Source organism: Dromaius novaehollandiae, chromosome Z (assembly GCF_036370855.1).
Source record: "Dromaius novaehollandiae isolate bDroNov1 chromosome Z, bDroNov1.hap1, whole genome shotgun sequence".
Classification (NCBI taxonomy): domain Eukaryota; kingdom Metazoa; phylum Chordata; class Aves; order Casuariiformes; family Dromaiidae; genus Dromaius; species Dromaius novaehollandiae.
The window spans coordinates 59,626,224-59,639,945 of record NC_088132.1 but is presented as its reverse complement, the minus strand read 5'-3'; the positions used below and the strand labels follow the sequence as shown (position 1 = coordinate 59,639,945).

Below are 13,722 nucleotides of genomic sequence, written 5' to 3'. Positions count from 1 at the left end.
TTAAAAACATAAAGGTAAATATTTCCCTGTATCGAGCTTGCGAAATAACCAATCCATGAGTTTATGAGCTGGCAGAACGACCCAGCAGAGGGAGAGCGTAGCGGCGCCCGCGCTGGGCAGGCTGCGAGGTGGACGGTGCGGTTGGAGTGGCCCGACGGCTGCACGGGGACAGCCGGGCACAGCGAGGGCTGGCGCGAGGCAGTATGCTGGACCTGGCCTACGGGACTCGCGTCCGTGGCAGCAACAGAGGCTCGTCTTGGGCTGAGAGGGTCGCGCAACCATACAGCCGGTCCCGAATTACCTCTCCCAACCAGAAGTAGAGTTTTGAAAAGTCGCTTTTGTCTCTTTTGACTTTCAGTGATTGAGAGCCCACATAAGCCTTGATAAATTGTTTCCGGCAGCAGATGACCCTCTGGTGAAAGCATGCCCTTTTCCTTAGAGCAGCCCTTCTGTGCCCAGCCTTGTGCTCACGTTTATCATCTGCCAGGCCCCCAAGGGTTTGCTTTTCTTCATGTTTTGTTACTTCAGGATCACTGGTCTCAGAAAGGGGTGTTCAATCCCACAGGGCCACGTGGCCATCATTTATGAGTACGTAAGGGTTGTGCGTGCTCCATAATGGCTGAGCTCTTTGTTTGTGCGGGCACAAACTCGGCTATTGTTCTTGTGAATCCATCCATTCTCTGTCAGCCTGATCTGTAAGGAAATTACTACAGAATGGAAAAAAGTACGTAGGGTCAGAAAATCCCTTCAAGATCTCAGAAACCTACACAATTAAAGAAGTTACAGTTTACCATTTACAGCTACCTGGAGATCTGTTTTTAATTAGCTAGTTGATTAATCAAGTTCCATGGTATTTTTTGTTTTCTTCTTTAAGTCCCATAATCAAAATGCTGTTTGGTACCAAGTTCAGGTCTTACAGAAATGCATCCGCTTACAAACAAACATCTCAGAAATACTGTTTAGTTCAATGTGATGTGCCTTTTAAATCTGTGTTGCTTGATGGCAATTATAAGCAAAGAATTGAAAAGAATTAATAAACTGATTGCTCTCCCTGGCATTTCTGGGGCATTGGTAGTGTTTTCATTTTTTCAGTCAATCCATTTACTCTTTCTGAATGCTGGCAGAGTCTGACATTTCCCTTGTGTTTCAAGACTGAGGAAAGGTGTTGCTGATGGTTCAGGTGGTTTCTCAGGAGCTCTCTAATAATTCTTGAATGCAAGTAAGTTGGACGGACTCGCTTATTGTGCAGCTTAAGCAGCGCTACTGATCCTTGAGTTACTTCTAGGAGAGTATCTCAGCATGGTGCAACTTGAATCCATTTTTCTAATGTGACACAGCTGCTTTGAAACCTCCTGCTTTTTATCTTCCCATCTGGTTGTAGCCCACCTAGGACCAGCCCTGTATTATAGTTCAGTTTTTCCTCTGTTTCTGTACACTTAGCAAGCAAACGTTTTAACTCTGTGTTGTCACGAGCTGCTAAAATGCCTACTCTTTGGGGGTGACTGCCGAAAAGGTGGTTGGACTTCTGACTGGCTTTGGTTATTAGCAATTGTGGGAAGCGTGCACCTTGGGCTAAAGGAAGCACGCTGTCTGAGCCTGGCAGCTGGGACCCAACAGTTTACATGTTTGTTCCCCATTTCCTGCTCGCAGAGGGCTTTCCACCCCGCGGGGAGCTCTGTCTCACCGTTTGTTCTGCAGCCCTGCCTGTGCTTTCCCTTTCCTGTTTTCATGTATTTACCTGTCTGCGGAAAGAAGTGAAGGCTGGTATTTTTTTTTTCCTTCTTTCTTGTAAATGTTCATGGATGGTGTTGCCTACAATCTTTGCATATTTTTCTTATGTGAAATCTGCCCTGGCTGAATGCTTTCTGAAACCTTGATTCCCGTTTCATCTCCCCAAGTTACCTATTTGTACAGTGTTTTGTCCTGGCATGCATCGTCTTCTGCCTCCTGTGCAGGTAACCATGATGAATTTTAAAGGCTTTGATGTGTTGCTCTACTAGTCTCACCAGCTTCAGCTGAGGGGTTGTTAGCATACAGGGAGGCCTTTACTTCTTTGAGATGACCAGTGGCTTTCTAATTAAATGCTTCTATTTCTGAGCAGCTCAACAGCTCCCTGGCTGTGAAGGCAAGGGGGGCTTGGCGTCACGAGGATGCCGCACATGCCGGGATCCTGGACACAGAAACCTGCTTTTTGAGCGTTCAGTGTCACGTCCATGTGCTGAAACAGAGGCCAAAATGTGCGGCTGTTTGCTTTCCTCTTACACCACCGGCAAGGCCTCAAAGGCAAATATTTAATGAGTCGAGAAAAAGGTGGAATTTTCCTACCTCTCTGCTAATTTAAAAAAAAATCAGGGCAACTGGCCCAACGCCCTTTCCGAAGCTGCGGTGGAGGAGAGAGGAGCTGCTGCTCCCGTGCCGTTTGGGCACGCTTCAGTGTGCGTTTCTGGTGATGGCAATGCGAGGCAGAGCTTCCTGCCCCGCGCCCCCGGCCCCGGCCCCTCGTGCTGAGAGAGCCGCCAGCACGGCTCCACGGGAGCGGGGTGATTGGCAAGACCAGGGCGTTTTGTTGTGAAGCGTGCGAGGAAGGAGCGGGTTCCCGGGGCGCGGGAATGGGCGGTGAGGGGTGGCTTACGCCAGCGGAGCCGAAGGAAAGGTAGGTGGGCTTGTACCCGGAGCGCGGGAAAGGGGTTGGCAGCTGAGGCTCTGGAAAACTCCAGGCACTTGTGTTTTACATGATGTTATGTCCCGTGAACCGTTAAGTCCAGGCTGAGGGGTAACCACAGTGAAAGGTGCTAATGTTAGATGAAGCCAGTGAAATATTGGTGGTGCAAAGGCTGATGTAGGCTTGGTTACCGGGAGCCCTGCGTTCGCCCTAATGGCTTGTAACTTGCTGTGCTTTCCAGATCCCTTTCTACGAGCAGCTGTGCAAGGGCATTCAGGCGGGAGACATGTGCGAGAAGCTGGTGGGGTACTCTGCCGTGTACAAAGTCTGTTTTGGAATGGCCTGTTTCTTCTTTCTCTTCTTCTTGTTCACTATCAAAATAAACAACAGCAAAAGCTGCCGAGCCTACGTTCATAATGGGTGAGTATTTGGTTGCTTGCCAAATTTCCATGCCTCTTTCTGGATTGGTTTTGCCTATTTTCCAGTTGGGTGTAGTATGGGGGGAGGAGGGGAAAGAGGAGTTGATTTTACTGCTTCTGTGAGATATAACACAGTCAAGTACAAATTAACTTAAATGACAATCAGCCAACACAGGTTGATTCTCTCTTACTTAAGACTTGGGCTTTAAATAGAGATTTCTTATGGTACTTGAGTTGTTAATTGCTATTATAACCAGATGACTTCTCTTTTTTCTTTTTTTCTCATCCAGATTCTGGTTTATTAAGCTTATACTTCTGGCAGCAATGTGCTCAGGAGCCTTCTTCATTCCTGATCAGGACACTTTTCTCAATGGTACAACCTTCTTATCTTGTTATGGTGTGCTTCTCTGTACCGCTTCGTGAGCGCTTATAGACCCTAAAGGCCTGAACAGCATAAGCGTTGCTGTGTTTCTGTAAGTAAAGCCAGGACTTTTGTGACCGCTGAAGGCAGAGGCCCGTGCGTGTCTGGCTTGGCGGGCCAGCGCTGTTGCGGTGCAGCTGTGGGGGCTGCGATGTGCAGTGACGGGGTGCACGGTGCTCCGAGGGGGCACGGTGACCGGCAGGGCACCCGTGCTGCCTGTCCTCAAAGCTGCAAAGACGCTTGGGGCCTAGTTAGCTTTAGAGCAGGTAGCGTGAATCTAATAACATGAAATTAGACTTCTTGTGGAGCATTGTAAACCCGCTGTTGAGAATCCCGTGCCTGAAGCATTTCCGATTTCAAAAGACAGGCTGGCCCCAGTCAGCCCCACTGGTGTGGGCCAGGTGCTCCGGAGGCGTTCTCTTAACTGGGCTCATACTAAGTATCAGCTCTGGAGAAGACTTCTCACAGGCCTCTTGGGAGTTAGGGGCAAAAATACTGATGATACCGAGATGAGCTGGTTGCCGGGTGTTTGTAAGCCCTATAAGCTTCAGAGTCTGCGGGCAGGTGAAAGGCTCCGTAATCCAGCAGAGAAGCTGCCTCTGCTGGGAAGATGCCACCTGAGGCAATTCCAGCTGTGCTGCCTGTGCACCAGCAGCAGAGGGAAGGGACCGTGTGGTCAGGGTCGCTGCCACAGCTTCCCTGAGCGAGGAGAGCCCTGTTGTCTTGGGGACCTCTGGGCTGAGATTGCCTGATGTAAACAGGAAATGTCAGAATTTGTTTTGGAGGATGTTAGTTTCCATGATGTCTTCTGCTGCAAGGCTCCTGCCGTTTTACCTCAGCTCCATGCTCCTCAGAAGGCTTCTGGGCCTCTTTATTCACTGCTATGGCCGAGGGGGGGGGGGGGGGGGAGGAATAACCTGCTGCACTGCCAGAGCGCTCTGCTTTTCTACAACCTGCTAAATTTTTGCATTAGCGGCTTTCGACTCCTCTGTGAGTAACAAAACTAATGGAGCCTGACTGGGAGCCTTTCTTCTGCGTGGGTTTTCTTGATGGCCGATAGCTCCACTGCTCCTCGGTGCTCGCTCAGCCAGGGCAGGCCACGGTTTGGGCCATCGGCTGCCTGCTTCTACAAAAACCTGCTGGACCTGTTTGTTTTTGACACCCATCTCCTCTTTTAAAACTGCTCAGGTATTTAAAAAGAGGAAGAGAAGGGAGTAATACGAGGTGAAGTGAGGGGCTGCTTATCCCTATTCCTTTTCTCCAGTAAATTATGAGTTGGCCATATGTTCTTGTCCTTAATGTCTGCTCACTGGCTGGATTAGAAAGGTGTAATGGTTTAATACATTGCACTCACGGGTAACTGAGACTCCCTCTTGTCTTCCCAAGCAACCCTTTGCATGGCAAAAAATGTTCCAGAACTAAGGTGCCCAGGGAAGGAGGGAATGGAGCTTGGGGGGCTGGTCAGGGAACCGCTGTTCTCTGTCTTCACACTAGGTAGACTGGAGCTGAGAAACAATTTTCCTTACGCAAATTAGTTCTTGACTTTTCTCTGTAAAGCAGTGTGCTGTATATGGTGCTAGACTGTCCTCCAGGAAGCCCTTCAGTGCAAGATTCACAGAGGGTTGCCAGGTTTTATTTTCCCTTATTTTTTTTTTCCCTCCTGTCTAGAAACTTCCAGTGTCTTTTTTTTTCCCCTTACCAAAGAACACTCTTGGAGCAGTCTCCTCTCTGTTTCCCTGTTTTTTCTAAAAATAAAAAATTCCCCCTGCCATGATTCCCACACTCAGCAGCACTTTGTTGATCATGGAGGGAGGGGTATTATGTGCACATACTAGGCTTGCATGGGCTCTAGTGTCAAATCCACACTAGTGCCATTAACCTTATCTACGGCGGCTTTGTAAAACATCCTGAAGTATCCTGCCTGTAGCTGTGTGAGATCCTTACAGGGAGTCTGGCTGTTTAATTACTCACTCCATCGGTGGTCTGTCGTTCCTATTGTGCCTCTCCCAAACACACATGCACTCCCTGTTCCCTGATTTTTCTTTTTTTAAAAAAGCAGCATGCTCATTCAGTGAATACAATAGATTTTGCAAAACAAGAAAAATGTCATTTTTGCCTGCTTTCAGTCAAACAATGAACTTATGGTGCAGTCAAAAAAAATCTCTACGTCTTCTGCTAAGCATAACATGTTGACTGTTCTGTTATTCCACTTTGCTTCCACGAGCTTTTTTCAAAAGGAAAATACAATGTTAGGATATGGCAGGACTTTGCTAATGCACTTCCTCAGTCAGTCTTCACTGAAATTTGCTGAATAGCTAGAGTCACTTATAGGTTGCATACTACACAGTGTTACAAACTGTATATGCAGCTAAACATTTCAATAGGTATCTATATTTACTCAGAGACTTTTGAAGTTGTGCATGAGGTGTTTGTTATCCAAAGCACCAAACAGTGATCCAGATACATGTAGGTCAATAGTTAAGTAGTCAAATACCCTGAATACCAAGTGTTCTCATTTCTCTGGGAGCAGCTCAGGACAGAGCACGTGTAAATAGATGAGCATGTAAATAGAGGAGCGAGCCCCACCTTTATTTCTCTGTGGTGCTAGGATCTGGAGGGGAAGGAATTGCCATTTTTAGTGCTGGGTTCCAGGACCTTGCAATTTCAGGGTTTAGACTTCCATGAAATGCTTTCAGGGCTTTTTTTTTCTCCTCACATCACAAATAAAGGTTTCAGTATTTTATGTCTGAATATAGCAACTTTGTCTCCACAGAAGTTCTTTAGGTTAAGGAATCTCAGTATGTGTCCTAAAAGGCTTTTTTTGAAGGTGTAGCAGGTTACAAGCTGAATTCATCAGGCAACTATTCTTGGGTTAGCTGACCTGGCCTTTCAGCTGAAATATCTCATCTGCAGCATCTGTGGGGTTGAGTTATTCAGACTGTGTAATGGCTTCATTGCATGGACAATAATTCCATTTTCTCTCAAGGGGAAGGCCTTTGTTTGACCTATTTTCTGCTTGTCTGCCTTGCAGCCTGGCGCTACGTAGGAGCAACAGGAGGCTTCCTTTTCATTGCCATTCAGCTCATCCTGCTTGTTGAGTTTGCACATAAGTGGAATAAAAACTGGTATGTGTTGGGCAAGTAGCTATTTGCATAATATGTCATTTGTGAGTCCCCCAGAATCTCTTGGAACAAAGCATTCAAAAGTTGTGTGGATGCAATTTCTGAGAAGATAGTTTAATATCAATATTTAGAGCTGTGCATCTTTGCTTCACCCACTTTCCTCCTTCCCCAGTGGAAATGTTTCTTCCTTATTCGTTTCTACCCTCTGCTGCTTCATTCTTACCCTGAATTGTTCTGCTTCCAGTAAGCAGTGGTGTGCAAAGGGATGTGAAGACCCCTCATTTTAAGTTGCTTCAGTTCTGCATGAAAACACACCTGCTAAGACACAGAATTGTACAAGAGAATAAAACTGGATTGCTAAACACAGCAGTGAGACTGTGCACAGTGATATAAACCAGTAAATCCTATTTTTCGGTTTGAGCTTAATACACATCAAATGACTTTTTTAAAACATAAAAGTGGCTCCTTTTTCTGCTTTCATTTAACTATGCAAGATTCTGTTATCAACCCACTTACACTCTGTTTTGGCATTGATTTAATTTCTGGTGTGAGTACATTTGATATTACCTTCTTTTAGCTCTTAGCCTCTCATCATGCATTAAAATATGTAAATTGTTCTCCCACATATATGCATTAACTTATGCTTCCCTCTCTTCCCCCCTTTCCTTTCTCCTGTTTCTTTTAGTCTGTTCCTCTACAATCTTTGCTACCTTCTCTTATTCCAGTTAGTGCACTGACTACTAAGGAAGATTTTTACAAATCCCTGGACTTTGTAAGATACGTGTTTATAGAGGAGGAGATGAGAGCTCCTTACACCACAGCTATTTTTACTGTTAATTAATTGCTCCAGCTGCTTTTCTGTGGGTGAGAGATTTCCAGCAGCAGCATTTAATTTTGGCACAATCTACATTAGTTACTCTTTTCTAATATCATGCTACCACAGCAAAAGTCAACCCTCCACACGCCAAAAAAACCCTTTATGCCTGAACAGTCTTTCTTTGTTGGTGAAAGAAGAAAAAACTGATCTTTGCAAGGGGTATTTGGGAAGGAAGGTGAAGAGAGAAAACAAGACAGGCAACACTATCTTGGGAAAGGTAGTGGGATAGAACCAAATAAAGAGGAGGCTTTAGGGGGGAATGGGTAGTAAAACTGTCAAGGTAGCACATGGAGGAAGAAGAGAGGCAGCGCTGAACAAGGGCTTTCCAGTGCTTGTGTGAAAAATATCACTAACAGGCTGAGCCTGCGGCACTCCAACGTCCTGCTGAGAAAATCCCTGTTGTGTTGAGCTGAGATGCACTGAGCTGCCAGCAAGTCTGACAGGCTAATCGGCGTGGCTGGGAGTTCTCGGAATCAGGCTAGGCTATAATTATGGAAATAGCTGGGCTCGATAATATATATGATAAATGCTAATGCTAAGGAATGCTTCCCTCGGTTTCACAAGAGGAACCTTGCAAGGGACTGTGTTGGTATAGTGATACAAGCACTCTCATTGTGCTTGATAATACAGACTATGCAAGTGAGGAGTGCGTTTCTTTTGTTTGTTTGTTTGTTTGTTTGTTTGTTTGTTTGTTTTAACTCTGTCAGGGTTGGGGAGAGAAAGATAAGGTACTTGTCTTTGTCTCCTCAGGACTGCTGGCGCAAATCACAAACAGCTCTGGAATGGTTTGCTGGCTCTGGTCACTCTCGTCTTGTACTCCGTTGCAGTGGCAGCCCTGATTGTCATGGCCGTCCTCTACACACGCTCCGAGGGCTGCACGTACAACAAGATCCTCATTGGTGTTAACGGTGGCCTGTGCCTCTTTGTGTCGCTGGTAGCCATATCGCCCTGTGTCCAGAATCGTGAGTGTGCCATCCTCTTTACATCTAGGGTTTCCTGGTGCCTCCACGGTTCACATACCTTGAGACATGTGTTGTGTTTTGGGCAACAAGTCTAATGCTCATATCTGAGATGGTACTTTAGATTTGGTGTCATTCTTGCCCCTGTCCCCGTCATCAGCCCAGCTGCTAAAACCAGAGATGTGAGACGTTTTGAGCATGCTATCAGACAGCCTGTGAAAAAGGCTCACATGCTGAGGGCTGATAATGCACTGAGGAATTACACAACTCTTAAACTGTGGTAACTGTTAAGGTAATAGCTATCAAACACATTCAGCTCTTACCATTTGCTTTCGACCACTTGTGGTGTACCATCTGTAAAGTCTGGGCACGCAAATGAGTTGACAGCAATCAGAAGTCTTGCTCTTTCACCTGTATTTCATGCTTTTCCAGGATATTTTACATGTGCTGTTGGTATGTTTCAGTCATTGGACCAGGAAATAGGAGTAATTCCAGTGGCTCCAAAACAAATCTTGCAGGCAAATAAAACTCTCATGGCAGCCTGTCAGTAGTTTTTGGAAAGCTGGTGCTTTTGGCTAGAGCAGAGGGGTGATTCCTTACGTGGAAATCTTAATGCCTTTCTAAAACAGCCAGCAGAACTAAAGAACACTCTTTTCTCTTTACCGACCAGACAAAATCTATCTAAACTGCCTCAAAACTTATGAACTGCTTGCAGTAAAACATAAAGGATGTTCTCCTCTTCTGAAAGATTTTAGTGTACTGTTTTTAAAAGATTTGAATTTCCCTTTCAGTTCGTTAAAACATCTACAAAAATTGTCTCTTGTCCTCTTTCTACTAAAGGCCAACCCCATTCTGGTTTGCTGCAGTCGGGAGTCATCAGCTGCTACGTCATGTACCTCACTTTCTCAGCATTATCCAGCAAGCCTCCAGAAACTAGTAAGCTATCTAGTGCTTTATTTAAATCCTTTGAGACATGCCAAGTATTAAAAGCAAAAAGGTCTTTAGCAAACCTTAGTACTCATGAATTTAGGAGTGCTGGTTTTGAGCTACTCTAGCCTATGAACAAGGAATTGCTAATACTAAAAATAAATCTATGCAGCGTTTAAGAGACCATGCAGTTGGCATCCTCCATGTATCTTAAATGCTTTGGTCTAGGGGAGCTTAACTTACAGCAGGTAGGTTGAATCTAGTGCACCAGAGCCATTCCAGTCTACTTCCCAATGACAGCCTACCCAGAGTCCTGCAGCCTGTCACTCGTGTGGCAAGTGCATGTCCTCATCTAATAGGACATGACTAAATATGTAACAGGTCTGGTCTCGTGATGGGGAAAGGGTTGGAACAAATAGTTCGTGAATGCCTCTAGAAGGGGACAGGAGGCCAGCTCCATCCAAAAGGATAGCCACCACTGGGTAGTAGGTCTCTTCCACCCGGGTGGCTTTGTCCTGTTCTTGCCATGCTGGCTGCCAGAGGTGATAGTAAAATAACTTCTTTTCTCCTATAATTGATGTGCTAGGTAGCCTTAGCTCTGGGCTCCTAATGAAACAAAGACTTGAGAGTACCACTTGTCTTTCACTCTGAGAGGGAAAAGTCCTGAAAAAGGTTTTGGAGTTATGTTGCATTTGTTTAAGATGACGCTGTTCTTAACCCAGGGCTCCTGTGCTCCATGTGTGTTCTTACCATTCGCATTGCAAGCCTGGGGTAGGAAACTGCAGAGTTTTAAGTTCTTAATGCTGCAGAAACATAGCAAGACTTTACAAGTGCAACTTTAGCAGTTTCCTTTTCCCAGCTAACCATTAGATTCAGCTATCTGGATGGAGAACATTCTTTGCACTTACAGAAGACTTTCCTGATTCAGATCAATAATGCTAAAACCTCTTCTTTATTATCTCTTAGCTTTTAGTGTTAAATAAGTGAAACAACAATAACTAGAGGAAAGGAAGGCCACTGACAGGAAGGAGTTGGAAGTTTTGCAAACACCTGTCTGCCCATAAGAAAGGGGAGGGGGGCGAAGCATCTCTCATGCTTGTGTACGTGCAAGTATAAACACACATGTATTCCAGAGCTAAGAACCAAAGAGAGAAAATATTTAGGTAGAAGCTTTTACTTATCGAACTTTTATATAAGCAGTGTTTTTCAGTGAATATAAAACTTTATTTAAATGATATCTGAATTGCTCATAAGACTTGATACTTAAAAAAAAGGGGGGGGAAACAGTGATGCATTGCATTAAATGACTGGTTTCAGGGCATTTTTGCACTTGTGACAGTCAAAGCCTTCAGCAGGTAATTGCTCTGATTGTGCTGGTATGTGTTGTAAATGTGGTTGTTGTATTTGTAAGAGGTGACATCAAGCGTGCTCTGTCAGACCCTCTGCATCAGAGATGCTTTTCCTTGTCTTTAACACAGACCAGAGAGTTCTCGTGGTTTTCATCAGCTCTTAAAGACACTTCTTTCTTACCTTTCTTTGTAATACTCTCACACTGGCCTGTGCAGCTCTTATAGTGACGCATGCTGATATGCTAGAGAATGTGTGGGGCACTGGCACTTGCTAAGGTGTTCCTATGTCCCACAGTCCAGATTTACCACGCCTGTTGACTTATTCTTCAAGCAGGCACCTTCAAATCAGCCCTCTTGCAAACTGGGCAGGGTGCCCAGAGAATGCCTTTAACAAGTATTTATTCGCAACATCCAAAAAAAACAGTTGCAAAATGTTTTTAAAAGGCATGAGCAAACAAAAGGATTTCTGTTTAATATATGGTTATCACGCTGTGCCTTTGCTTCTTGGTGGTAGACATAGCTGGAAGGCGTGCAGGCGATGTCCTACCAGTGTGTGCCTGATAGACCCAAGTGGGAGACTCCACATGTCTCTAGACAAAGCATTCCTTTAAGTCTTGCCTTCCCTTCATTTACACCCACCTCCACACTGTCCCTGTCTTGTGCTGATAAAGCTGTGTGCGCAGCCCTGCAGGCAGCAAGGTCAGGGGGCCTGACTTCAGGTTTATCTTTAACCTGGGTGTAGCCTTTTTTGCGTTTTGCCCTCTGGCCTTACACAAAGTTGTGCTGCCACAATGGAGTTACAGTGTGGCTGCTGGAAGGAAGGAGGAGATGGGGACGCAGTTTGCTTAAACAGCATGGGTTCAAAAAGCTCTTGATTGAGATAAGGTGCAGCAGTAATTGCCTGCTTTGGGGGCGAAGCTGGAGGCTACTACTTTGCTCTGCTTTGACCCAAAGCAGACACCAAAAAGCTGAATGCATTTTTGAATGTCAAGGACTAAACTGGTTTCTTTTCAGGAACCTAAAAGCAGTGTTTGCTTAGATATTAAAATAAAATCTTGACTGTAACCAGTGCATCTCTCTTTATTTGGTCTTCTGTATCAGTCTAAGAACAGAGCAGCCACACGTTGCATTTTTTCACTGAGTATGAATTTCATAGCTGTCCTCAAAGACCCCTGCTGAACGATTTTAAAGATTTATGGTCTGCAGTCCATCCTATCTCAGTGTTAGTGGCCTTTTAGTCTTGGGGTAAAGTGCTGGGAAACTTTCAACTTCTTAGTGCATCAGGCAGTCTTTTTCCATGTGCTTGTCTGTTCTGACAAGCAGAAAACTTCAGTGCCCTACTAACTTGCATTTTTGTCCTATCTGAAACACAGAATCTGCCAGCTCAGGTTTACAGAATTTATTCTGTTTGATCTTTCTAAAAGAAGGAAGGAAATGACTGGAATGTCCTTACCTAACGTCTGAACTAATAAAATTATTTTGCTGAAAACGCTCAGTCTGTAAACTCCTTTGAAATACAATGAAATGAGCTTCAGTAATGTTTTTGTTTTTGTTTTGTTTTGTTTTTGTGAAGTCCTGGATGAAAACAATCAGAACATCACAATCTGTGTACCTGAATTTAGCCAAGGGCTGCACAGAGATGAAAACCTCGTTACTGGCCTGGGTACTACCATTCTGTTCTGCTGCATTTTATATTCTTGGTAAGTCTGGGGTTTGCAGTTACCTCCCTGTAAATGCAATGTCATGGTCAGACTAGTTAGGGCTTGCAATAAGCCTGATGCAAACACGGTAACGGCTAGAAATAGAGCAGAATTGAGCTGGAACATTTGTATTGCTACTTAATTTCAGAATGATTAGATGTTCTACCCAAAACATAGAAGCTTCTAATCTGAAGAAACTAGAAAGGATTCTCCCCAGACAGGTACAGTCGTACAAGCAAGTGATTTCCAACAGCTGATATACTGACAGTGCCGGTTGGTAATTGACTCCTGAAAACAGGCTGCTGTGAGTGACCTGCTACTTCACTGGCAAAGCCTTGTCTGAAACGTTAATAAGTGCTCAGCTGAAGTGCTGGCTGTGAAGTTAATATAAAAGTATCAGTTGCGCCCAGCAGAGGAGAGCCGTTCTGAAACGCAGATTGGAACGATTCACTGTTGTCCCTGGTGTTTGCTGGTGGTAAATTCACCACCTTTCAAGAGTGACCTACTTTTAAGTTTGTGATCGAGTCTGAGTCAGCCAGTGGCTGTCTGTCAGGCTGGTTTCTACTTGTGCAGAACAAACTTTTCACATGCTTAGCATTCGATGCTATATCTGGGCAATTGCTTAGCTCAAAAGCGAGAGTAGACTGCTGTGGTAGTGAAAAATCACCCTTCCAGGTTTATAGTTACACTGCGGGTTTTGACACTATCTTCTTTTGCTCCTAGTTTGACTTCAACAACACGTGCCAGCTCTGAAGCGTTGAGGGGAATATATGCAACACCTGAAACTGAAGTGAGTACTTGCTTCCTCCCACAAGATTTCTGTGCAGACTTCCTTGTACTATTTTCCTCCTGTTGTTTTTATGACTAACTGAACTGTAATCAGGTAGAGGCAAAAGCTTGTTCGCAGCATGCATGTTATTTGCCTCTGGGTATGGAATTCCAGAATACTTGTTGAGTCCGCACTGGCCCGTCTGCAGCTCTTGCTAGTCCCTTGGAGGTTAATTTATGAACTGAAATAATCTTCCCATTCTTTCTCTCACTTAAGAGAAAAGTCTGCTGGGCACTAAGAAACTATGTAGATAAAGAAGTGTGGGGCATTTTTTTTTTATTTGAACATTTTCAATCATGATTGTGTTTTAAAAGCAGTATTAGTGCTTTTGATCACAGGTTTTTATCTCTTATTTTTATTTCCACACCTAATTATCATCTTTCTTTTCACCTGCAATTTCACCTCAGATAATTTTTTTGTCCCTATTTTCTTCAACACATGCACCTTCATTCTACCT

General features: G+C 44.6%; 1 protein-coding gene across 3 annotated transcripts in view; it reads left to right on the top strand.

The window, feature by feature from the left end:
• Positions 1–13,722, top strand: part of LOC135324981 (serine incorporator 5-like) — a 41,557-nt gene that overhangs the window by 17,761 nt on the left and 10,074 nt on the right. For all 3 annotated transcript variants that reach the window (XM_064502201.1, XM_064502200.1, XM_064502199.1), the window contains exons 3-9: positions 2,904–3,082; positions 3,372–3,454; positions 6,534–6,627; positions 8,252–8,463; positions 9,301–9,396; positions 12,310–12,436; positions 13,160–13,226. In XM_064502201.1, the coding sequence (XP_064358271.1) occupies positions 2,904–3,082; positions 3,372–3,454; positions 6,534–6,627; positions 8,252–8,463; positions 9,301–9,396; positions 12,310–12,436; positions 13,160–13,226 (858 nt within the window). The remainder of the gene's footprint in view (positions 1–2,903; positions 3,083–3,371; positions 3,455–6,533; positions 6,628–8,251; positions 8,464–9,300; positions 9,397–12,309; positions 12,437–13,159; positions 13,227–13,722) is intronic.